The sequence below is a fragment of the Rhinatrema bivittatum genome, chromosome 16, assembly GCF_901001135.1.
Source record: "Rhinatrema bivittatum chromosome 16, aRhiBiv1.1, whole genome shotgun sequence".
Lineage (NCBI taxonomy): Eukaryota > Metazoa > Chordata > Amphibia > Gymnophiona > Rhinatrematidae > Rhinatrema > Rhinatrema bivittatum.
Window position 1 is genome coordinate 3,610,395 of NC_042630.1, and position 26,173 is coordinate 3,636,567.

At 48.9% G+C, this 26,173-nt stretch overlaps 1 protein-coding gene across 3 annotated transcripts in view; it reads left to right on the forward strand.

Annotated features, from left to right (window-relative positions):
- Positions 1–26,173, forward strand: part of CLCN1 (chloride voltage-gated channel 1) — a 45,065-nt gene that overhangs the window by 16,187 nt on the left and 2,705 nt on the right. The window contains exons 1-20 of one of the 3 annotated variants that reach the window (XM_029581323.1): positions 1,358–1,608; positions 3,265–3,415; positions 4,207–4,338; positions 4,851–4,979; positions 5,120–5,253; positions 5,504–5,581; positions 7,875–7,953; positions 9,129–9,254; positions 9,426–9,510; positions 9,866–9,967; positions 13,951–14,035; positions 14,254–14,403; positions 14,626–14,695; positions 16,290–16,400; positions 18,336–18,549; positions 18,964–19,097; positions 20,204–20,451; positions 20,829–20,931; positions 22,011–22,099; positions 22,827–22,865. In XM_029581323.1, the coding sequence (XP_029437183.1) occupies positions 1,366–1,608; positions 3,265–3,415; positions 4,207–4,338; positions 4,851–4,979; positions 5,120–5,253; positions 5,504–5,581; positions 7,875–7,953; positions 9,129–9,254; positions 9,426–9,510; positions 9,866–9,967; positions 13,951–14,035; positions 14,254–14,403; positions 14,626–14,695; positions 16,290–16,400; positions 18,336–18,549; positions 18,964–19,097; positions 20,204–20,451; positions 20,829–20,931; positions 22,011–22,099; positions 22,827–22,865 (2,502 nt within the window). In that variant the 5' untranslated portion in view covers positions 1,358–1,365. Of the gene's footprint in view, positions 1–1,357; positions 1,609–3,264; positions 3,416–4,206; positions 4,339–4,850; positions 4,980–5,119; positions 5,254–5,503; positions 5,582–7,874; positions 7,954–9,128; positions 9,255–9,425; positions 9,511–9,865; positions 9,968–13,950; positions 14,036–14,253; positions 14,404–14,625; positions 14,696–16,289; positions 16,401–18,335; positions 18,550–18,963; positions 19,098–20,203; positions 20,452–20,828; positions 20,932–22,010; positions 22,100–22,826; positions 22,866–26,173 lie in introns of those variants that run through there. The other 2 variants (XM_029581324.1, XM_029581325.1) reach the window with 2 other exon arrangements.

The following is a 26,173-nucleotide window of genomic DNA, read 5'->3' on the forward strand; positions in this document are numbered from 1 at the left end:
AACTGTGAGGGGCTCCTTTTACAGTCCCAGGTTTTACTTAGGCCCTTCTGTTTCACTGGCTGCTGGCACAAGGCTCCCTGTTCCTTCCCTAAAGCTGCCACTTCTCTCTCTTAACCCCTGGAAGTTGAGTTGAAATGGAAAGTGGATGGGTGGGGTTGGCTGGTAGGGGATGCAGCCTGTCTGGGCAATCTTGATGCTGTCCTGCCCAACTAAGGGGTTACAGCAAGTAGCACCTTTAAAACAGAGAAAACGTTTTCACTCAACGCACAGTTAAGCTCTGGAATTCATTGCCAGAGGATGTGGTTAAGGCAGCTAGTGTAACTGGGTTTAAAAAAGGGTTGGATAAGTTCCTGGAGGAGAAGTCCATAAACTGCTATTACTCAATAGTGAAACGCCACTGCTTTGTGCCGGCATCAGTAGCCTGGGATTTATTTAATGTTTGGGTGATTGCCAGGTTCTTGTGGCCTGGATTGGCCACTGTTGGAGACAGGACACTGGGCTTGATGGACCCTTGGTCTGACCCAGCATGGCATATCTTATGGTCTTATTGCAGGAGGGGAGATTGATTTCTGGAGAAGAGAGTCCTCTCAAACTGTCATCAGCTCATGTTTTGGGGGTGGGGCACTGTCCCTGTAGTTTCTCTAGCGGCCCTGCACTTCACCTCAGCCCTTTGCCTCATCTATTCCTCACATGAGGCTGGAGACAAGCTGGACACAGGGTGTGACCACTTCCCCCCACCTCCCCTCCACCCTGACTGTGGCTGCTCTGCTCACCTCGGCTTTCATGTGTCTTAATGTGGTTTCGAGGTCCTTGGCGCCGGATCACTGCCCAGGACTCCAGGCCATTTGTGTAGATTCACGGAGAGGGCGTTAGCAGTGCTCCCCGCATGTGATATTTAGGATTAAATATCTGGATGTTTGGCCATTCTGAACCAACCCTGCCCGAAAGGGTCAAGAAGACGTTGCTTTGTAAAGTGTCTTAGATTTAGGAGGATAGGTTCTGCCTTCCTGTTACCTCTCTCTCTCTCTCTCCTTCCCACTGCCCTCCCTGTGCTTTTCTCTGGCTCTCCTCTCCCTTCCCCCTGCAGTTCCTCCAGGATCCCTGGCACACCTGATATTCAATCCTTGACAGTCCCATGCCTTCCGAGTCCAGATCAGATGTGGGAGTCCGGGGGGTGGCAGGGGGGGTTGGACCACGTGACTCGGAGAAGTTACTATAAATACATAATATATTTGCAGCAGGATCTCTCCCCAGAAAGCTCCCAACCTGGTAAGGGGAGGGCTGAAGGAAGGAAGGGAGAAGGGAAGACGGTGGGAGGGTGAGGAGGGGTTGGGGGGGTGGGGGGGTAAAAGAAAGCTGGAGGCCATGCACAAGAATTGTCCAGCCCCCGCCGGCTCCAGCGCGGGCGCCGCCCGTGGCGGTAGACGTCGGAGGCCGATGGAGGGCCGCAGGAGCGTTGACAACAATGGGAGGCCCCAGTCGGGCTGGTGGGGGCACGACCCCCAGTACCACTACGTCCGTGGCTGCACCAGCTATGGTATCCCTGTACCGAAGGCTCCACCAGAGGCTGCTGCCAGGCAGGCGGCAGAGGAGGAAGAACGGGGACAGGTGAGGGTCAAAGGTCAGGCGAGAAGGCCGGCCAACGTGTCCAAATGGATTTCGATGTTGGCCCGTGGATCCCACCCCCGCTGCGTGGATGGGCGTGTAAGATATGCCCACGCGGGGGGAGTTACATGGGTTGGGTGTCCATGCTCACACGGGTCGCTGTGTGAAGCACGTCAGAGCGTGTGTGTGTGTAGGTGAAGTCACAGCTGTATGCAGATGCATGTAAGCACGTCAGAGCGTGTGTGTGTGTGTGTGAGGCTGGCGTGGCCCGTGCATCCCTGGCTGATACCGTGGCAGAGCCTCGGAGATTTCTTGGTGTATTCTGACAACAGGGGAAATCCAACCTCTGCAGGAGGAGCATGGGAGTGGGACTGAGGTGAATCCCGGAGGGAGGAGAGGACAGCTGGGAGGGAACCGGCTGGCAGGGGTAACGCTAGTTGACTTTGGCTGCTGCTTCCCTGCTGTTTTTTTCTGCTCTTCTGCTGACCCCAGCACTTTTCCCCCCTGCTCACTGCATGACCGGTAGGGGCCGGAGAAGTGTGTGGCAGTAAATTTGCCGTTTGCATAGGGGGGGGGCAGTCATTGTGAATGAGCTGGGAGAGCTGGCTCAGGGAGAGGCTGTGTAATGAGTTTGCTGTGCTCTGCGGCATCTGCTCCTTGGAAATATTCAATCTGTGCACAAAAACACAGGCTTCCTTACAGCCTGCTTTACGGTCTGTCTGTCTGTCTGTACTGCTGCATCTAGTAACTGTCCACAATGACACCGCCTCTCACTCTGTCTGTCTGTCTGTCTGTACTGCTGCATCTAGTAACTGTCCACAATGACACCGCCTCTCACTCTGTCTGTCTGTCTGTCTGTACTGCTGCATCTAGTAACTGTCCACAATGACACCGCCTCTCACTCTGTCTGTCTGTCTGTCTGTACTGCTGCATCTAGTAACTGTCCACAATGACACCGCCTCTCACTCTGTCTGTCTGTCTGTCTGTACTGCTGCATCTAGTAACTGTCCACAATGACACCGCCTCTCACTCTGTCTGTCTGTCTGTCTGTACTGCTGCATCTAGTAACTGTCCACAATGACACCGCCTCTCACTCTGTCTGTCTGTCTGTCTGTACTGCTGCATCTAGTAACTGTCCACAATGACACCGCCTCTCACTCTGTCTGTCTGTCTGTCTGTACTGCTGCATCTAGTAACTGTCCACAATGACACCGCCTCTCACTCTGTCTGTCTGTCTGTACTGCTGCATCTAGTAACTGTCCACAATGACACCGCCTCTCACTCTGTCTGTCTGTCTGTACTGCTGCATCTAGTAACTGTCCACAATGACACCGCCTCTCTCTCTCTCTCTCTGTCTGTCTGTCTGTACTGCTGCATCTAGTAACTGTCCACAATGACACCGCCTCTCTCTCTCTCTCTCTGTCTGTCTGTCTGTACTGCTGCATCTAGTAACTGTCCACAATGACACCGCCTCTCTCTCTCTCTCTCTGTCTGTCTGTCTGTACTGCTGCATCTAGTAACTGTCCACAATGACACCGCCTCTCTCTCTCTCTGTCTGTCTGTCTGTACTGCTGCATCTAGTAACTGTCCACAATGACACCGCCTCTCTCTCTCTCTCTGTCTGTCTGTCTGTCCTGTGCTCTCTCTCCCGTCCTGCAGATTTACGGACAGTACACAGATCAGCTCTCTGACTTTGCACAAAAGGAGGCAGCGAGACTTCACCAAAGAGAAGGAAAGAGAGGGCAGCAGGTGCCCCTGAAACGCAATGGCGAGGCCGAGAACAAGCGGGGCCATTATTCCAAGTGCCAAGGTGGGGACCCCCGGACAGAGTGAGACGGAGCAAGGGCCAGAGAGATTGCTGAGCATGGGATGGGAGTGGCAGGCTGGAGGCATACAATGTGCATTATCTGCTGGCGGAGGTCCTACTGGACAGGGATCGGAGGTTGGAGTAGCCTTGGCCTATATCCAGTGTACATTCTTCATCATTGAAGACTGAACAGAGATCGGGGGGGAGGGATGTCGGGTTAGAGGTAGGCCTTGCTTATATCTGGTTTACTTTCTGGATCCCTAGAACAGGGTTTCCCAAACTCTGGGTCAGGACCCCAAATGGGGTTGCAAAACCTTCAGCCGGGGTCACCGGTGCTTCATCTGGCAGCGCTGTTCAGCTGGAGAGAGATTGGGCTGTGGAGAGTGAGGTGGGATCAGCTGGGGAAGGAGTGGGAGAGAAGGATTGGAGGGGAGGGGAGAGGAGGGATGGGGCGAGAGCAGGTCTTCTGGAGGTTGGAAGAGGAAGCTGGAGTGCGGGGAGGGGCAAAGGCGTGATTATTGGAGGGGGACCTCACCCTGTTTTGGTTGTCCTTTGGGGTTCTGTGAATTTTCGTGGTAAAATGGGGTTACAACGGCTAAAAGTTTGGTGGGGAAGAGCGTGGTCAGAGGTTGGAAGGAAACTTTGCACATCCTTGGTCGTTTGAGGACTGGACAGCAGGAGTCAGAGGTCGGAGGTCGGTCTTGCTTGCATGCCATGCACATTCCTGATTACTGAGACCTGGCCAGAGGCTGGAGCTAGGCCTTGATTTCATGGCTTCCTCCCTCTCTCGGCAGACTGCGGCCAGCGGATCCAGAAGTTTCTGATCGTGAAGCTAAGTGAGGACTGGATCTTCCTGGTCCTGCTGGGTCTTGTGATGGCGCTGGTGAGCTGGGGAATGGACTACGCCAGCGCAAAGAGCCTGCAGGGTGGGTCAAGCCTCCAAGCGGAGGGGACCAGGGTGACGTGAAACTGGGGGGAGGGGGCAACTCTACCAACCAGGCGGTTATCAGCCGTCAAATACCATATTTCATGCCCATTCACTGCTGGCGGTCTCTTCTGGCACAGAGCCAGGTCATCGGGGGCAGGCTGAACCAGTTTCCTGAAGTAGAGTAGAGTCCAAGGATGCATGGGGGGGTGGAGAAGGGGATAGGGGAAGTGGTAAAACCAGAAGTGGCTCAGTGTGTCACAAATAACATAGCCAGGTGATGACCTTATCCGACCTCCCCTCCACCAGGGGACCCATGTCTTGTCCCAGAAGAGGGAATGTAAGGGACGGGCTCCGTAGCCATGTTAAGGCAATTTCCAAAGGACTTCCCTGGGCGCCACGGACCGCGCTCTCCTCTTTCCTGAGTGACGTCAGGCTGGCTTTCTCTTCCCCCTTGCTCACACCACCTGTCCTGCTGTCCTTCTGTCCATCCGTCTGTCTGTCTGTTCACAGCTTACAAGTGGATGTTCAAGGAGCTGGGTCACAATGTGCCTTTGCAGTACCTGGCCTGGATCACCTACCCGCTGGTCCTCATCCTCTTCTCCGCCATCTTCTGCCACCTCGTGTCTCCACAGGCTATTGGTAAGGCTTTCTCACCCTTTCCCTCTCCATTCCTCCCTCGCCTCTTCCCGTCTCTCCTCTCTCTCTCCCCTTGACAATCTACCCCTCTTTCCTGTCTTCCTCTCTGGCACACGGGTAACCTCCTCTCCCTTCCCTTCCAGGCTCCGGGATCCCGGAGCTGAAGACCATCCTTCGGGGGGTGGTGCTGAAGGAGTATCTGACCCTGAAGGCCTTCATCGCCAAAGTGATTGGCCTGACGGCGGGGCTGGGCAGTGGAATGCCAGTGGGCAAGGAGGTGCGTTTCCCTTCTGATGGGCAGAGAGGACAGGCTTGTGGCAAATAGGAGAAACGTCTCACAGTACTTTCCTATCATAATGACTAGTTCTGGCATAGTGACCGACGTTGGTCAGAAATTGCTTGCATTATATTGACTGGCTCCCCCACCTCCAGTGACCATTTCTCAGAAGATCCTGACTCTTTTGTATTGACCGATGGGAGTATAGTGACTGCTTCTTTGTAACGAACCCTCTGCAATCCTTCCCCAGGGCCCCTTCGTTCACATTGCCAGCATTTGTGCTGCCGTCCTCAGCAAGTTCATATCTGTCTTCAGTGGGGCGAACGAGGTAAGGAACAAGGCTTCTGACCGGCTGTGGCTCCGATGGCTTGCAGCGCACCCGCTCCCAGCATGGCACGGACGTGTCGAGCAGTCCGCCGGGGATGGCAGACTGAAAAGGGATTTTTTTAAAAATACGGACCAAAGAGACTGGAGGGGGCTATACAGACCAATGCGCTATATGGACTGATTGCCTGGGCCACGCTGACGTCGGACAGAGCGTTATCTCTAAACGACTGGCTGACAGGCTTAATGCAATCTTTATGGCTGATATATGTATGCAGACCGCTATAGAGACCACTTACATATGATGAAAGATAATCAAGAGAAGTTGCCTTTTTAGAGACTGATGGATGATGCAGCTGGGTACTGGTACATCCTATCTGTGTATATGGCCCATTTCCCTGTACAGACTGCTCAGGATTACAGACCTCCTCTGAGCTGGAGAGATTGCCCGTGCATTGAGATTGACTCCAGGACGTACCCACCTGTATACAGAGATGCTGTCTGGGCTGAAGAGACCCCCTCTGTATAGAGACTGTCTCTAGGTTCTAGGGACTGCCTGTGTAATGCTGGAGGCCGCTTTGCGCGCTGTCAGGACTAATCCCCAGGCTCTGCTCCCTCTTTTAACCTTTTGCATGTGGCAGGACGTGCAGAGGCAGCTTGACCTGCTGGTCGCCGCATGTGCTGTTGGCGTCGGATGCTGTTTTGGGGCCCCAATCGGAGGCAAGTGCATTCTCTTAACGTTATTTTATACTCTATGACCTCTGACCTCATTCTGCAGCCTCATTTATTTACAAAGTGTAACTTCTTCTGTGTTTTACTTCCAACTGTGAAAGATGCAAAAGACAGCAGGATTGAAGTCTACTGGAATAATAGAAGCTGAGGGAACAGCAAATCCCTGGCCTCAAAACAGGAAATGAGCTCAGAAACACTTGTGAAGTCATTTCCTGTTTGCAATAATGCTTCTTTCTGTTTATGCTTAATTATCTGAGGTCATTTCCTGTTGATACTTATTCTAGGTGGGGCCATTTCCTGCTGGCACTATTTATTTTAATATTATTTTCTGCTGGGCCTGATTTGATGTATGGTTCACCATACTCTTTCCCCTAGTATAATCCTAATGAAAAAGTTCCTTATAATATTGGTGCATCACAAATGTGCCAGCTGTATTATTTTGCTAAGGGGTGCATTTTAAAATCCATTTCAGGGCTTGAATCTACAAATCTCTTGATATGCATTGATGGCAGAAGAGCTAGCTCTAATTCAGCTCTGTGGCCTTTGCTTTTCTCTTGCTATAACAAATTTCAAAAGATAACCATCAGGCCCAAGGGGTTTCTGACTCTCTCTCCTTGGAGTTTCCTAGTTGGGTGAGAAATTTGTTTTCCTTATTACTTCTGGATTTTTATTTTTTTTTGTAGTTAGATAGGAAAAGACTTATGAGGGCCCACTGGGGTAACTGGCATAGAGTGGCCAAGGTTATAACCCTAATAACAAATCATGACTGGGAGAGATCTAGAGGGTAGAAGGAAACAGGGTTGAGAAGTCAGGTAAAAGACACGGGGAGTAGGGGAAGCTGGTATTGGTGTAAGTATTGTGAATCAATTTGCTCATCTATCCAGAGAGGTAGAGAAGCGGGATGACTGGATGGGCCACTGTTACTCTCCTCTCTTTCCCTGAGCCACATGGTTCTGCCCTCTCGTTCACCCTGATAATGTCTCTGCGATGTGCCGGGGACAGTGCAGAGTTTGTGCCTCTGCTGTGAGGGGGCAGGGGTGGGTCGGGGGAGGTCTGTGCCCATTGCTCTATCCGTTTCTTCATAAAGTGACAGCAGGAGAGAGTCTGAGGTTCACTTCTGGGGATTGCTTCACTCACTCTTCCTTTTCTTGTCTTTCTGTTCTGTGTCCTCCCTCCCTCTCGGTCAATCTATCCCTTATCTCCATCTGTCGTCTTCACCTCCCCTCCTCCCTCTCTCTCCCACATCCGCGTCTTGCCCTTCTCTATCACTCTCTTTCATGTTACCTTTATCTTTTTGTATCTCCATCTATTCTTCTCTGTATCCATGCCTCTGTCCCTCTTCCTCTTACCCCTACCATTTATTTCCACCTCTCCCCCTCTTTCTCTCCTAATGCTCACTCTCTCCTCCCCTTCCTTCTGCCTCCCCCTCCATTTCTCACACTCCCCTCCCCTCTGATGTGTGCGTCTCTCCTGGCTTCTGCATTCCCTCCCTCCACCCCGCCCTCTTTCCCTCTCCCCCCCTGCTGCCTGTTTCTCCTGGCTTCTTCTCCCTCTCCCCCTAGTAGCAGCCGTATTATTACACAGATGTTCTCACCGTGGGCTGCGCTGTTGGTGTGGGCTGCTGTTTCGGGACCCCTCTTGGAGGCAAGTGACTAACTTCTCTGCCCCCCCCCCCCCTCTCTAACTGACACCCCTTCTCTCTATCCTTCCAGCTGCCCATCGTGCACCAGTAACGGGGTATAGGGGTGACCTGAGTCGTCCCCGAGGTGATAGACACATACTTCCTCCCAGAATAAATACCTCTCTCCCTCTTCATGCCCTCTCTAAGGATGGATCGCCTTAAAACTCAAGATTCCTCCATTATCAGCTCTTCTGATTACTGGTTCTGTTGTTTCCTTTTTTGATCTTACTCCCAGGTCTCCTTTCCTTTACATCCTAACATATTTTATCCCTTCTATGTGCACCATTTGTTACAGCTACATTCCTGTTTAATTTATTTCATTTCTTTCCTGGGTTTGCTATTAACCACCAGGGCCGTGGCCATACTTTCACGCCAGTGGTTCTCAGACCAGTCCTCGGGGCACACCTAGCCAGCCAGGATATGCACAGAGAACATGCATGAGGTAGATCTGTTGTGTGAAAACCCAGCGGAGGAGAATTGTCTAACCAAATAAAATAAACCCCTGCTTTACGTGTACCGGTGTGAGACGCCCGCATGGGGTTATGATGGAGATCTGCTCGTCAGCTGTCCGTGATGTGTTCATCAGTTTATGTTAGGGCTCTATAGGGAGACGTATGGATTCACAGTGGTAAATGAGGCATTCCTCGGTGCACATGGCCATGTCCAGCGGGAGGGAGGGAGTAGGGATAGTTCAGTGACCCCCCCGATCTCTGATGAGATGACTAAGTCATGCCGTTCTCTTTGGGGGCTACTGCAAAGTGGAACTGGATCACAAAGTGCGGGTGGCCGTGGTCACTGGGTAACAATGGTCCTTGGGCTGACTCTGTAACAATGTCCGTTGTAGGAGGACCACCTCGTGAGCTTCTCTGTCTCTCTTCCCCCTGCAGTGTCCTACATAGCATAAGAAAAGCTGCTCAGCCTTGCTCCTTGAAAAGTTCTTTCTGGATCCGTGATTTCTTTTTTCTTGAATTTTTGGTGCTGTGGGGGAAGGGTTTCCTCGAGGCAGGGACAGCCTGGCTGCTTTTTCAGCAGCTGATGGCGGGGGGTGAGGTGATGACACTGCTGTGGGACTGTGCTGAGGGATCTGGAGCTGCTGCTATGTCCATATCCGGCCCACAGTTATTCCTCCTTCCTGCAGGCGTCCTCTTCAGCATCGAGGTCACGTCTACGTATTTTGCCGTACGCAACTACTGGCGAGGATTCTTTGCGGCCACCTTCAGCGCCTTCATCTTCCGCGTGCTGGCAGTCTGGAACAAGGACGCAGGTAATCAGAGGCTGTCTCGCTGTCTCGCTCTCGTGTCCTGCTTTCTGACCCTCCACCTGTCTCGTCCTCTGATTCCCAGTCTGTCCCTCTGTATCTGTCTCTCTCTCTCTCTCTCTGCCCCGTCTCTCCACCCCCATCTCATGGCCTCTTCTCCTTCCACCCTCCCTGCAGTCACCATCACCGCACTCTTCAGAACCAACTTCCGCATGGAGTTCCCCTTTGACCTGCAGGAGCTCCCGGCTTTTGCGGTGATTGGGTGAGTGTCCCCTGGGGCTCCGGGGCAGGGTTCGTCTTGTGGCCGTGACACCGTGGCGTTACCTCCTGGCAGGCTCCTCCGCAGCCCCGTCCAGGAAGGGACACTGCAGGGCAGCAGTGGAAGACCAAGACCGGGATGTGTCCCCTGGCTCCTCGGATGCCACTGGGTCATTGGCTGGCAGCATAAGGCTCGCCGGACGGTATGGACATCACCCAGTGACATCCAGAGCAGTTAGAGGACAATCCCGGGCTTTGCTTCACATTAAGTCTGCATGAGAGGCAGATATGAGCTGGGGTTGGCATGGGATTAACTTCTCAAGGTTTTAATGCCTTTTCTCTCCTTCTGCTCCACCCAGGATATGCTGCGGGTTCCTGGGTGCGCTATTTGTGTACATTAATCGCCAGGTGGTTCTCTGCATCCGACGGCAGCCAACACTCAGCCGCTTCCTCACCAAATAGTGAGTGTGCGTGCGCATGTGTAAGTGCCTGCCTCCATGTGTCTGTATATGTGTGAGTGCATTTGTGTGCGTTAGTATAAGTATCTATGTGAGTGTGCATCTTTGTATGAGAGTGTGTGTGTGTGTGTGTGTGTGTGTGTAAGTGCCTGCCTCCATGTGTCTGTATATGTATGTGTGCATTTTTGTGCGTTAGTATAAGTATCTATGTGAGTGTGCATCTTTGTATGAGAGAGTGTGTGTCTGTGTGTGTGTGTGTGTAAGTCCTGCCTCCATGTGTCTGTATATGTATGTGTGCATTTGTGTGCGTTAGTATAAGTATCTATGTGAGTGTGCATCTTTGTATGAGAGAGTGTGTGTGTGTGTGTGTGTGTAAGTGCCTGCCTCCATGTGTCTGTATATGTGTGAGTGCATTTGTGTGCGTTAGTATAAGTATCTATGTGAGTGTGCATCTTTGTATGAGAGAGTGTGTGTGTGTGTGTGTGTGTGTGTAAGTGCCTGCCTCCATGTGTCTGTATATGTGTGAGTGCATTTGTGTGCGTTAGTATAAGTATCTATGTGAGTGTGCATCTTTGTATGAGAGTGTGTGTGTCTGTGTGTGTGTGTGTGTAAGTGCCTGCCTCCATGTGTCTGTATATGTATGTGTGCATTTGTGTGCGTTAGTATAAGTATCTATGTGAGTGTGCATCTTTGTATGAGAGAGTGTGTGTCTGTGTGTGTGTGTGTGTAAGTCCTGCCTCCATGTGTCTGTATATGTATGTGTGCATTTGTGTGCGTTAGTATAAGTATCTATGTGAGTGTGCATCTTTGTATGAGAGAGTGTGTGTGTGTGTGTGCGTGTGTAAGTGCCTGCCTCCATGTGTCTGTATATGTGTGAGTGTATTTGTGTGCGTTAGTATAAGTATCTATGTGAGTGTGCATCTTTGTATGAGAGTGTGTGTGTCTGTGTGTGTGTGTGTGTAAGTGCCTGCCTCCATGTGTCTGTATATGTATGTGTGCATTTGTGTGCGTTAGTATAAGTATCTATGTGAGTGTGCATCTTTGTATGAGAGAGTGTGTGTGTGTGTGTGCGTGTGTAAGTGCCTGCCTCCATGTGTCTGTATATGTGTGAGTGTATTTGTGTGCGTTAGTATAAGTATCTATGTGAGTGTGCATCTTTGTATGAGAGTGTGTGTGTGTGTGCGTGTGTAAGTGCCTGCCTCCATGTGTCTGTATATGTATGTGTGCGTTTGTGTGCGTTAGTATAAGTATCTATGTGAGTGTGCATCTTTGTATGAGAGAGTGTGTGTGTGTGTGTGTGTGTGTGCGTGTGTAAGTGCCTGCCTCCATGTGTCTGTATATGTGTGAGTGCATTTGTGTGCGTTAGTATAAGTATCTATGTGAGTGTGCATCTTTGTATGAGAGAGTGTGTGTGTGTGTGTGCGTGTGTAAGTGCCTGCCTCCATGTGTCTGTATATGTGTGAGTGTATTTGTGTGCGTTAGTATAAGTATCTATGTGAGTGTGCATCTTTGTATGAGAGTGTGTGTGTGTGTGCGTGTGTAAGTGCCTGCCTCCATGTGTCTGTATATGTATGTGTGCGTTTGTGTGCGTTAGTATAAGTATCTATGTGAGTGTGCATCTTTGTATGAGAGAGTGTGTGTGTGTGTGTGTGTGTGTGCGTGTGTAAGTGCCTGCCTCCATGTGTCTGTATATGTATGAGTGCGTTTGTGTGCGTTAGTATAAGTATCTATGTGAGTGTGCATCTTTGTATGAGAGTGTGTGTGTGTGTGTGTGTGCGTGTGTAAGTGCCTGCCTCCATGTGTCTGTATATGTGTGAGTGTATTTGTGTGCGTTAGTATAAGTATCTATGTGAGTGTGCATCTTTGTATGAGAGTGTGTGTGTGCGTGTGTAAGTGCCTGCCTCCATGTGTCTGTATATGTATGTGTGCGTTTGTGTGCGTTAGTATAAGTATCTATGTGAGTGTGCATCTTTGTATGAGAGAGTGTGTCTGTGTGTGTGCATGTGTGCGTAAGTGCCTGTCTCCATGTGTCTGTATATGTGTGAGTGCATTTGTGTGCGTTAGTATAAGTATCTATGTGAGTGTGTATCTCTTTGTATGAGAGAGTGTGTGTGTTTGTGTGCGCGTGTGTAAGTCCTGCCTCCATGTGTCTGTATACGTGTGAGTGCGTTAGTATAAGTATCTATGTGATTGTGTTTCTCTTTGTATGAGAGAGTGTGTGTTTGTGTGTGCGTGTGTAAGTGCCTGCCTCCATGTGTCTGTATATGTATGTGTGCGTTTGTGTGCGTTAGTATAAGTATCTATGTGAGTGTGCATCTTTGTATGAGAGAGTGTGTGTGTTTGTGTGCGCGTGTGTAAGTGCCTGCCTCCATGTGTCTGTATACGTGTGAGTGCGTTAGTATAAGTATCTATGTGAGTGTGTTTCTCTTTGTATGAGAGAGTGTGTGTGTTTGTGTGTGCGTGTGTAAGTGCCTGCCTCCATGTGTCTGTATATGTGTGAGTGCATTTGTGTGCGTTAGTATAAGTATCTATGTGAGTGTGTATTTCTTTGTATGAGAGAGTGTGTGTGTTTGTGTGTGCGTGTGTAAGTGCCTGCCTCCATGTGTCTGTATATGTGTGAGTGCATTTGTGTGCGTTAGTATAAGTATCTATGTGAGTGTGTATTTCTTTGTATGAGAGAGTGTGTGTGTTTGTGTGTGCGTGTGTAAGTGCCTGCCTCCATGTGTCTGTATACATGTGAGTGCATTAGTATAAGTATTTATGTGAGTGTGCTTCTCTTTGTATGAGAGAGTGTGTGTGTTTGTGTGTGCGTGTGTAAGTGCCTGCCTCCATGTGTCTGTATACGTGTGAGTGCATTAGTATAAGTATTTATGTGAGTGTGCTTCTCTTTGTATGAGAGAGTGTGTGTGTTTGTGTGTGCGTGTGTAAGTGCCTGCCTCCATGTGTCTGTATACATGTGAATGCATTAGTATAAGTATTTATGTGAGTGTGCTTCTCTTTGTATGAGAGAGTGTGTGTGTTTGTGTGTGCGTGTGTAAGTGCCTGCCTCCATGTGTCTGTATACGTGTGAGTGCATTAGTATAAGTATCTATGTGAGTGTGTATTTCTTTGTATGAGAGAGTGTGTGTGTTTGTGTGTGCGTGTGTAAGTGCCTGCCTCCATGTGTCTGTATACATGTGAGTGCATTAGTATAAGTATTTATGTGAGTGTGCTTCTCTTTGTATGAGAGAGTGTGTGTGTTTGTGTGTGTGTGTGTAAGTGCCTGCCTCCATGTGTCTGTATACATGTGAGTGCATTAGTATAAGTATCTATGTGAGTGTGTTTCTCTTTGTATGAGAGAGTGTGGGTGTTTGTGTGTGCATGTGTAAGTGCCTGCCTCCATGTGTCTGTATACGTGTGAGTGCATTAGTATAAGTATCTATGTGATTGTGTTTCTCTTTGTATGAGAGAGTGTGTGTGTGTGTGTATAAACATGTTTATGTGTGTCAGTATAAATATGTATATATGAATATTATTTTCCTTTAAGGGATAGTTACCCCTTTTGTTAAAGAGAACCAATTTTGCGGGGACATCAGGAATCCATCCTTCCCCTTTAAGAGGTGCAGTACAGGTATAGGCCGTTGCTAAGATACCAGGAGCTGTCCTTCCTCCCAGAATCCCTTGTGATGGTTTCCTTTCCCCTTTAACAGCCACCATGACTGATGTTTGTATTATACATAGGAGGACAGAAATTTTTTGCTGGGGTCCTCGTTTTTTAATTTTCTCAGTTACCGCTGTCTTCGGAGCAGGAAGAACTTTTCGCATTAGGGGAGAATGAGTTTTTAGAAAACAGATCATGTCAGGCAGGCCTCTGTGGTGGCTTTATTCCTGACTACTCTGCATTAAAATAGCTTTATACATCTCGTAGCCTCATACAAGGGAAGGAAAATGTTTTTATTGCCTGTTATGATGGATTTTGCTCTTAATGTTATTTCCGTTTTCTTTAGTCGTCTCATCTACCCTGGTGTCATAACCTTTGTCATTGCTACTTTGACCTTTCCCCCTGGGTTTGGGCAGTTCATGGCTGGAGAGGTGAGATTTCTCTCTAGGAGGTGGTGGGGAGGAACAGGGGAGAGAGGGGTGTCCTATGGGAACAGGGGGAGAGGAGCATGATGGGAAGTGGCAGTGAAAGGAAGATTATGGTGGGAGCTGGGAGAGGGGCATCATGGGAGAGAATGAGCAGAAGGGCATCATGGGAGTGTTAGCAGAGGGTTTCTGTGAGCCTGCCTTCTTCTTCCCTCCTGGCACAGCTGATGCCTCGGGATTGTATCAGCTCCTTGTTTGATAACCATACTTGGACGAAGCATGTGGGGAACACACAGATCCTGGGCAGGTCGGCGGTGTGGATCCACCCCAAAGTCAGCGTCTTCGTCATCCTCATTCTCTTCTTCATCATGAAGGTAAGAGACCCAGCACAGCCCAATCTTAGGCCTCTTCTCCTTGCACCACACCCAAGCTAGGGGCTCCTCCTAAGTTCTGCCCTACACCACATCGCCAAGCTTCTCCTCCACTACACCTCCAAACTGGTGACTTCTACAGCATTCCCAGTATTACCTGCATCGCCAACTTTTCGAGGTGTTGGATGTCGTGCCAGCTTGCTCTCTCTTGTCCTTTCCTTCCAGTTCTGGATGTCTGTCATTGCCACAACCATGCCCATCCCTTGTGGAGCTTTCATGCCGGTCTTCATCCTTGGTAAGTATCGCCATGGGGCAAAGTCTGCGGGCGCTTGCGGGTTAACCAAGATGAAGAGAGAGGAAAGGCAAGAAACCGGGTTTGGAGAAGGAGGGGCAGGCGTGGAGCTAGGAATGGGAGATGCATGCCACCATGAGAGGTTAGAAGTCAATAATCCCTGGTCTCGTGTGACCTCCGTTTCCTGTCTATGGCTCCTAACGTGTATATTTCCATTGCTCAGAGGCGGTGTTGGGGGAAGGCACAGATACAAGGCTCTGTTTCTGTGTGTGTGTATGCTTTACACAGGATCACATTTTACATTTTCCACCAGCAGGAGATAGATGGGGGTGAAGCTTGCCTGCTGATCTCCAAATTGCCCAGGCAACATTCATTACATGTCCCAGAAACATGGCTTAGGTGGAGCAGGGCTACCAGCAGTACCCAGCAACCCAGCAAAAAGTCGGGATAGAGAGATCTCCAATCTTGCGGATAGACCAAGAACCCGAAGAAGCTCAGGGTCCTGGGGATTGGATCCTCCACCAATGGTTGGGAATAGCTTGGCCTTCTTGCAGTCTCTGCCTACAAGGGGTCCCTCCACCCTAGGCTCTTACAGGACTCTGTGGCAAGGTTGCTCAGTCCCGTGACCTGCGGTCAGTTATTGGGCTAGAAATCAAGTCTCACTCTCACTATCTTTGTCTCTGTCACGTTAAGCAGCACACAGGCTGTCCAAGCCTCTTCCTAATGAGAGGTCACCTGCAGCTGGCTAAAACCAAAAGCTTTTACACCCCAGCTTAAGGCACCTTCCAGCTTGGAGGCAGGAACACCCTCAGGGAGCCCCGTCTGCCCTGGCACAGGGTCCATGGGACTTCATGGTGCACACTCTTAACTGGACTGGAGGATTCCACCTCTCTATCTTCCTCGTTAAAGACCATCCACTGTTTCTGGATTCAGGGGCTCCCCTTCTCCTCTCTCCTGACTAGTTGGAGACCCCTCCACCTCTCTCTGTGGTGCCCGTCTGCCCTGGCACAGGGTCCATGGGACTTCATGGTGCACACTCTTAACTGGACTGGAGGAGTCCACCTCTCTATCTTCCTCGTTAAAGACCATCCACTGTTTCTGGATTCAGGGGCTCCCCTTCTCCTCTCTCCTGACGAGTTGGAGACCCCTCCACCTCTCTCTGTTGTGCCCGTCTGCCCTGGCACAGGGTCCATGGGACTTCATGGTGCACACTCTTAACTGGACTGGAGGATGCCACCTCTCTATCTTCCTCGTTAAAGACCATCCACTGTTTCTGGATTCAGGGGCTCCCCTTCTCCTCTCTCCTGACGAGTTGGAGATCCCTCCACCTCTCTCTGTGGTGCCCGTCTGCCCTGGCACAGGGTCCATGGGACTTCATGGTGCACACTCTTAACTGGACTGGAGGAGTCCACCTCTCTATCTTCCTCGTTAAAGACCATCCACTGTTTCTGGATTCAGGGGCTCCCCTTCTCCTCTCTCCTGACGAGTTGGAGACCCCTCCACCTCTCTCTGTTGTGCCTGGATTTCAAGCTGCACATTCCTTGCTTTTCTTCTGGACTGCTCACAGTTACCCCACTCTCTGTGTTTTTGGTTTTAGGGGCTGCCTTTGGTCGGACAGTAGGGGAGGTGATGGCTACTCTCTTTCCCAATGGTATCCTCTTTGATGGAATAATTTATAAAATCTTACCGGGTGGCTATGCTGTCATTGGTGAGTTCATCTGTCAGTCTCTCTGTATCTCATCCTCCCTCCTCTCTTGCTTCTCCTCATCTCCTGCTCTGCCTCACCTCATTCCTCCACATCTTCTGTTCTACCGTACCACATGGCTCTTCCGGAAAGCATTCCCCCCAGACAAATAATCCCGCCACGGACCCCCCCGTTCCCAGCCCAGCCTTGTACATAATTAACCTAAACCTGAATACATTGTAATAAGTTAACAAACATGTTATTTTATTATATGATATGATATTATATTATATTATATTATGTTATTTTATTCTACTATCAGTTAACCTGCTGTAAATAGTTAGCTAGGTGCTCAATTTAATATGTTATACTGTATCTTGTCTTTAAGGCCAGCCTTAGACATTCTGTTATATGTAAACCGATGTGACATACCATATCGAATGTCGGCATAGAACAATAAATAAATAAATAAATATATATTAGGAGCTACCACCCAAGAAAGAGATCTAGGTGTCATAGTGGATAACACATTGAAATCATCGGCTCAGTGTGCTGCGGCAGTCAAAAAAGCAAACAGAATGTTAGGAATTATTAGGAAGGGAATGGGGAATAAAACGGAAAATGTTATAATGCCTCTGTATCGCTCCATGGTGAGACCGCACCTTGAATACTGTGTACAATTCTGGTCTCCGCATCTCAAAAAAGATATAATTGCGATGGAGAAGGTACAGAGAAGGGCAACCAAAATGATAAAGGGGATGGAACAGCTCCCCTATGAGGAAAGACTAAAGAGGTTAGGACTTTTCAGCTTGGAGAAGAGACGACTGAGGGGGGATATGATAGAGGTGTTTAAAATCATGAGAGGTCTAGAACGGGTAGATGTGAATCGGTTATTTACTCTTTCGGATAGTAGAAAGACTAGGGGGCACTCCATGAAGTTAGCATGGGGCACATTTAAAACTAATCGGAGAAAATTCTTTTTCACTCAGCGCACAATTAAACTCTGGAATTTGTTGCCAGAGGATGTGATTAGTGCAGTTAGTGTAGCTGGGTTTAAAAAAGGATTGGATAAGTTCTTGGAGGAGAAATCCATTACCTGCTATTAAGTTCACTTAGAGAATAGCCACTGCCATTAGCAATGGTTACATGGAATAGACTTAGTGTTTGGGTACTTGCCAGGTTCTTATGGCCTGGATTGGCCACTGTTGGAAACAGGATGCTGGGCTTGATGGACCCTTGGTCTGACCCAGTATGGCATGTTCTTATGTTCTTCTTATATATATATACATATATATATATATATATATATATATAATACAAAAAAGCACAATACAATGCAAAAAAGGAGAAATCACCAACCAAGTAACAACAGCGTGTAAAAAACCTTCCTGCAGAAAGTAACACGTTGAAGTATGCAAGAGTTCGGTATATGTAATAAGTTGTTATCAAAATGAGCTGTTATGAACTTTTAGATCTAAACGATGTAAATAATTTCTCTATAATTAACGTCTTTTTAATGATGATACTGTAAGTTGCTGCATGTCTGTGTAAACCGATGCATGTAAACCGTTATGATGGCGAAACCGAATGACGGCAAACAAAACACCTTAAATAAATAAATAAATACACAATATTTTATTTATTTAAAATTCTTATATATAATGCCTCTGGTTCAAGAACCAATCCTCTGCTCTCTTGCACTCCCCCCCCCCCTCAACCTGCCTCACCTCACCCCGTCTCATCCCGTAGTTTACCTTACGTCTCCTCATCCTCCTCATCTCCTTCTGTCTGACCCTCCTTACACTCTGCTGTGCCTCACTGATCCTCACCCTCTCCTCCACCTCTTCTGTCCTCTTCTCTTGCTGTATCTCTTTCCCACTCTTGTATTTACCTTCCTCTTTCATGTCTCTGCTAACACCTGGCCTCCGCTGCTTGTCCATCTCTTCCCCCACGCCCCAGGAGCAGCGGCCATGACTGGAGCAGTGACGCACACAGTCTCCACGGCGGTGATTTGCTTTGAGCTCACAGGTCAGATTTCTCACATCCTGCCCATGATGGTGGCCGTCATCCTGGCCAACATGGTGGCCCAGAGTCTTCAGCCCAGTCTCTACGACAGCATCATCCAGGTCAAGAAGCTACCATACCTTCCAGACCTTAGCTGGAGCCATGTTGGGTGAGTCTGGAGGAGTGGATGGGGAGTGATAGTCATAGAAGGAGAATGAGAGACAGATATGGAGAGAGTAGAATATGAGATAGAGATGAATGGGCACTGAGCAGAGAGGAAGCAGAGGATACGGAGCGAGAATGATGGAGGCAGATGATGAGAGAAATTCCTCTTAACACCACACTAGGAAGGAGCCTGCTCTCTGTGATACATGGAAACCTTGCCTAGGTGGTGGAAATCCAGAGAAGGGATCCCACCGTTGCCACCAGTTTGAGTTACATGTCCTTCTGCGAAGCCCCCGCAGGCAAACTTTACATCCCTGGTGGCAGAGTCCCCCCCCCCCCCCCTCCATGTGAATTACAATAAGTGAGAAACCTTGCGTCTGGGTGCCAGGTTCAGCCCCATGCGATTTTCCTTTTGCAGTAAGTACAACATCTTTGTGGAGGACATCATGGTCCGTGATGTGAAGTTCATCGCTTCGAACTGCAAGTACCGGGACCTCCAGGCGATACTCCAGGAGTGCACCCTGAAGACCCTACCCCTGGTGGAATCAGCAGGTATGGGGAAGGCAGGAGGAGGGAGGGCAAAAGCCTACAAAATGGAGGGGCAGGTTTCCAGATGACTTCAGATCACATGGGATGATTTTGCCTCAATTGCCCCCTGGAACTTGCAATCCAGTCTTCTACAGGAAAATCAGAAATGCAAAGACCGTAGATACAACAGTGCGAATCCAGGCTTGACCTGGGTCAGGTCCTCGTAAGATGTGGTTATCTTGTTGTTAGACCCATAAGACCAGTGGGACTTAAGCTTCATTATTTTGTACTCAAGCCTTCCTCCTTTGTGTGTAGGGAATGGTTTCTGGTGGAATCCCAGGACGCGACCTGCTAAATGGTTTCTTTTAAATATATTGCGATGGCCATTGACAGCTTCCCCTGTCTCCGTTTTCCCACTGTCCAAATGTTACCTTCTCAGAGGCCAGCGGGATGTTCAGGATGGTGTCACAAGTGATATCAGACTGGAACAAGATCCGATCGATTCCTGCAGCCCCTTCCAGGTGATGTCACTTGTGACATCATGACCCTTGCAAATGAATGGATGGCAATTGGGGGTTCAGGGAATTAACAAAAACGTTCCCCACAAGACTTGGGACTGGTAGCTGGAGAGCAGCAGGAAGCCTGAGTTCTAATCCCGCTGGCGCTCCCTGTGACTTTGAAGCAAGTCACTTCACACTCCCATGCCTGAAGTATAAACTTAGGGCCTCATTGCCAGGTATTGTTTCCTGACAAAAGCCTTTAGCGTGTTCGCCCTCTGGGGAGAGGGAAATATTTACAGCACTTGAATGTAATCTGCTCTGAAGTGGCTGACCAGTCACGAAAAGTGGAATTCATATATCAAACTCACTGTGTCCTTGCAAGCCCCTGCTTGGGGGTCATCCTGAGGACAGGCGTCCAGGCCATGAGCAGAACCAGTCCCACCGAGGCCTGGAAGAAGGGAAACCGATGCATCATCCGTTTCCCCAATTTGCGGAAGCTCTGATGCTTTTTCTGAGGCTCATTCTAATTACACTTGATTAACTCCGGCTGTAAGTTAGAAAGGGGGCGTAGGGGGGACCCTGCCGCATCTTCTAGGTCTGCTTCTTTCATCTCCCGTCGCCTCCTTGCAGAGTCCATGATCCTGTTGGGCTCCATCGAACGGTCAGAGGTGCAGGGCCTCCTCCATCGGCTCCTTAGCCGTGAGCGCCGCCTGCGGACGGTGAAGGAGGTGCAGCAGAAGCTGGACGAGGCGCCCTACGACGGCCAGAGGCAGCAGGTGGGGAGAGGCTCGAGCTTCACCAGGACCAAGGGGAAACGCAACTCCTTCGCCTTTGTGGACGAGGACGAGATGGCGGAGGAAAGGAATGGGAAGAGCGAGGTAAGCGTGCATGGGATGGAGGGAGAGAGGGGAAGGAAGGAGAGGCAGAGGGCGGGAACACAAGAGAAGAGGGTACAAGGGAGGGAGGGAGATGCAGAGGTAAGGGAGGAAAGAAGGAAGAGGATAGAGAGATCGGATAGGGGAGGACGAGGGAGAGCATGAAATTAGTGCTGAAAGAAATTAGAGGGGGAATGAAACGTTAAGGAAGGTGGAGGAAGAAACAGAGGGAGACAGAGGGACTGAGGGATGTGGGAAAGCCTGAGAGTGTGAAATAAAATGTAGAGTTTGAGATCTACCCCGAGGGCAGTAGGGTGACTGAGGGCCGGAAGCACCAAGGACAATGGACTAACTATTCCCTCGTTTCTCTGCCCTCCAAGCCGCCTCCAGCGTTCCTGCAGACCCCCGGCACTTTGGAGGGGCCTAATGGCCCTGTGACTACCCACAAACCAGTGGAGCCCCCCGTTATCCAGGAGACAGCAGGTAAGGGAGACCCCCAGTGGCTGCACACCAGCGCCAGCAAGGCTGAATCACTTACGAAGGTCTCATGGCTTCCCGGCCACTAAGCCACTTTGCTTTTCCCTATCAGCCTGGACTTGGCATAGGCGATGCTATAAGATTATTTATTTACTTATTGCATTTTTTAATAGCCCCGCTCCAAAGACTCAAGGTGATAAACAACTCTAAGCAATCATAAACCCAACAACAACAAAAAACCCCAATAAATACAAATCACACCATAAAATCTAATTAACATCAACATAAAAACATGCGAAAATTCAATACAATAACAGAAGAGATAACTCAGCCAAAGGCTTGGTCAAATAACCAAGCCTTACTCTGCTTTCTGGCCCCTGTGACATCACAAGTTTCTTTAACAGGTAATGGAAGTCAATTCCAGAGCCGAGGCTCACAACAAGAACAGGACGTCTTCGCAGTATCAGCTAATTTCAGTTTGCTTTGAATTTCTAGCGACAATTTATCCAAAGAAGGTTACTTGTCTACCACGAACAAGGCGTGTTTTCCGGAATGAATATGCATGAGACAGATCTGCATACCTGTCTGTGGCACTCTAGGACCGGAGTTGCCCACCTCTAGTCTACCAGGAAAATATCATTTTAAATGTGATCTTAAATAATCAGGAACAGGATCATGCAGAGAAATAAAGTGTTAGGCTCCACTGGAAACTTAACGGGGAGCCACTGGAAAGAGCTCAGTATGGGCGCGATACGGGCAAAGCTTTTCAAACCCAATAATGATCGGGCGGTGGCATTTTGTATTAATTGAAGGTGGGAAGGTCGATCCGTAGGAAGAGCGATATACATTAATCTAAACTGGTCAGCATTAAAGCATGGGTGAGGGTGATCACGCTGTCCTTCTGCAAATAGGGATGCAGGTTCCGTATTCTCTGCCTGTGCAAGGTCCTTCATAGAGCAATGTCGCCATCTCCTGGCCGCTCTGCAGATTGCATGAGGAGGGTGAACTACCTTGGCCTTTGGACTGTGCATGGGTTATTTGACATTTTTCCCCCGCTTTCTTTTCTTTCCTGCCTGATGCCTTAGAGAGGAATTTCCTCCGCGCTGTGTGTGCCTTCGTCCAGCGCGTCCTGCACTGTTCCTCCGAGTTGCCGGAGCTGCAGGAGCCTGCTGAGGTGAGAGCCGGGTGTGGAGCCCTGGTGATGGGAAGGAGGAGAGCCCATGGCACTGACTTTCAGGCATCGCAGGACTCTGCCTGCTTCCTTTCCATTTCGTCTCCTGTTTGGTCTTGTCTGTGTCCTAGTTTCTTATTTTATTTAAAATTGATTTCTTGTCCGCATGCTTCCAGTGGTTCGTAGCTGATTACAGGGGGATGTACATATTAAAAGCAGAGCAATTGAACGCACATGTTGAAACATAACACAGAAAGCATAAAAATAGGCAAACAAACAAAAATGATACTAAAATAATGCTAGCCTGTCAGGGAAAAAGGTGCTTTCTGTTTTTAAAGGCCTTCAAAAGCTAATTTAAGTAGATGGGTCTTTAAAGGTTCTTTAGAAGTTTTGCTGCAAAATATTAAACATAACTGCTCAGGAAGTAAGCTCCATAATTCTGGTGCCAGGCTCCGTGACGCCTCTCTCCTTCTAGCCCCTTGTCTTTCTCTTCTCTAGCTCTAAAATCAGTCTCTGTTCCCATCGTATAAGAGATTGTTATCGTACAGGTGTGTCTCAAGCTTCCTGTCCCTCTCTGAGTGCAGCTGCAGGATGTGTGTTAGGAAGTATCAGAGCATGCCGGCTCCCTCACTTAAGTGTGTGTCACTCGCGTCGTATGAAACTGTTTGGCTTGCTGGTGCCTCTCAGATATTGCTTCACATCTTCACTCCACTGTCTGCACTACCCACAGGACATGCTGGAAGCTGATGATACTATGACCCCAGAGGAGGTGAGTCGGGAAAGGGGTGAATGTGAGGGAAGCTCACATCGCTGCTTGCAGCGCCGCTGTCTGTGGCGTAACCTGCTCTGTGATGGGGCTGGGTGTGTGCCTGAGTATCAAGCTTGCACTGCTGTAGCCTGTGCTGTACATGCTCTGTGATTGGGCTATGTGTGTGAGTCTGTATAAGAACATAAGAAATTGCCATGCTGGGTCAGACCAAGGGTCCATCAAGCCCAGCATCCTGTTTCCAACAGAGGCCAATCCAGGCCACAAGAACCTGGCAATTACCAAACACTAAGAAGATCCCATGCTACTGATGCAATTAATAGCAGTGGCTATTCCCTAAATAAACTTGATTAATACTCGTTAATGGACTTCTCCTCCAAGAACTTATCCAAACCTTTTTTGAACCCAGCTACACTAACTGCCCTAACCACATCCTCTGGCAACAAATTCCAGAGCTTTATTGTGCATTGAGTGAAAAAGAATTTTCTCCGATTAGTTTTAAATGTGCCCCATGCTAACTTCATGGAGTGCCCCCTAGTCTTTCTATTATCCAAAAGTGTAAATAACCGATTCACATCTACTCGTTCTAGACCTCTCATGATTTTAAACACCTCTATCATATCCCCCCTCAGCCGTCTCTTCTCCAAGCTGAAAAGTCCTAACCTCTTTAGTCTTTCCTCATAGGGGAGCTGTTCCATCCCCTTTATCATTTTGGTTGCCCTTCTCTGTACCTTTTCCATCGCAATTATATCTTTTTTGAGATGAGGTGACCAGAATTGTACACAGTATTCAAGGTGCGGTCTCACCATGGACCAATACAGAGGCATTATGACATTTTCTGTTTTATTCACCATTCCTTTTCTAATAATTCCCAACATGCTGTTTGCTTTTTTGATTGCCGCAGCACACTGAACCGACGATTTCAATGTGTTATCCACTATGATGCCTAGATCTCTTTCTTGGGTTGTAGCTCATAATATGGAACCTAACATTGTGTAATTATAGCATGGGTTATTTTTCCCTATATGCATCACCTTGCACTTATCCACATTAAATTTCATCTGCCATTTGGATGCCCAATTTTCCAGTCTCACAAGGTCTTCCTGCAATTTATCACAATCTGCTTGTGATTTAACTACTCTGAACAATTTTGTGTCATCTGCAAATTTGATTACCTCACTCGTCATATTCCTTTCCAGATCATTTATAAATATATTGAAAAGTAAGGGTCCCAATACAGATCCCTGAGGCACTCCACTGCCCACTCCCTTCCACTGAGAAAATTGTCCATTCAATCCTACTCTCTGTTTCCTGTCTTTTAGCCAGTTTGCAATCCACGAAAGGACATCGCCACCTATCCCATGACTTTTTACTTTTCCTAGAAGCCTCTCATGAGGAACTTTGTCAAACGCCTTCTGAAAATCCAAGTATACTATATCTACCGGTTCACCTTTATCCACATGTTTATTAACCCCTTCAAAAAAGTGAAGCAGATTTGTGAGGCAAGACTTCCCTTGGGTAAATCCATGTTGACTGTGTTCCATTAAACCATGTCTTTCTATATGCTCTACGATTTTGATCTTGAGAATAGTTTCCACTATTTTTCCTGGCCCTGAAGTCAGGCTCACTGGTCTATAGTTTCCCAGATCGCCCCTGGAGCCCTTTTTAAATGTTGGGGTTACATTGGCCACCCTCCAGTCTTCAGGTACAATGGATGATTTTAATGATAGGTTACAAATTTTAACTAATAGATCAGAAATTTCATTTTTGAGTTCCTTCAGTACCCTAGGGATGCATACCAGTTTGCGCTGCTGTTGCCTGTGCTGTATCTGCTTTGTGACTGGGCTGTGTGTGTGTATGTGTGTGAGTGAGTGTGAAGCTTGCTGTATCTGCTGTGTGATGTTGTGTGTATACACTACTGCTCGTGTTGTGCCTGTTCTATGATGTGGCAGCAAGTATATGTGAGGGAAGCTTGCACTGCCTCTGCCTGTGCTGTACCTGCTCTGTGATGGAACAGTGTGAGCATGTGAGGGAAGCTTGCACTGCCTCTGCCTGTGGTGTTCCTGCTCTCTGCCTCTGCCTGTGCTATACCTGCTCTGTGATGGAACAGTGTGAGCACGTGAGGGAAGCTCGCACTGCCTCTGCCTGTGCTGTACCTGCTCTGTGATGGAACAGTGTGAGCACGTGAGGGAAGCTCGCACTGCCTCTGCCTGTGCTGTACCTGCTCTGTGATGGAACAGTGTGAGCACGTGAGGGAAGCTTGCACTGCCTCTGCCTGTGCTGTACCTGCTCTGTGATGGAACAGTGTGAGCACGTGAGGGAAGCTCGCACTGCCTCTGCCTGTGCTATACCTGCTCTGTGATGGAACAGTGTGAGCACGTGAGGGAAGCTCGCACTGCCTCTGCCTGTGCTGTACCTGCTCTGTGATGGAACAGTGTGAGCACGTGAGGGAAGCTCGCACTGCCTCTGCCTGTGCTATACCTGCTCTGTGATGGAACAGTGTGAGCACGTGAGGGAAGCTTGCACTGCCTCTGCCTGTGCTGTACCTGCTCTGTGATGGAACAGTGTGAGCACGTGAGGGAAGCTCGCACTGCCTCTGCCTGTGCTGTACTGCTCTGTGATGGAACAGTGTGAGCACGTGAGGGAAGCTTGCACTGCCTCTGCCTGTGCTGTACCTGCTCTGTGATGGAACAGTGTGAGCACGTGAGGGAAGCTTGCACTGCCTCTGCCTATGCTGTGTCTGTTTTGTGGTGGCAGGCACTGCGTATGTGCCTGTGTAGGAGTTTTCACTGCAGTGTTTTTTGAGTGTCCTCAGGCATTTGTAAGAATCTTTCTTAACAAAGGCTTTGTTGGTAGTTGTCTTCACAGATTCTTGCTTATGTGGCTTCCCTTCTCTTCCCCACATCCCCTCAATCATTGCTTGTGTTCCCATTAGCTTAATGGTGTTCCAGCCCTGAATAATTCATGGAGTCTGCCTGCATGAACCCAGGGTCCATAAATCTTTTCCCAGCTCCAACAGAGAGGTCTTAAAATTCTGGCAAGTTCAGAAATCAAGATGTTGCAGGCCCTAGGAGCAGAATAAATGTTTATATTGTGCACATCATCTCAAGGAAATGCACAATATCACTTCAGGATAGGTGTGATATCTCAGTGAGAACCCGCAGAACTGAATCATTCAGAACTGTGCCATCTACAGACCCAGCTCCCAATACCACCAACACCAACTCTCTTACTGTGACCTTCAGCACAGAGTCACTTGGATTTCTGACTCCCGCAGGCCAACTCCCAATCCCATTACTGCCACCAACTCT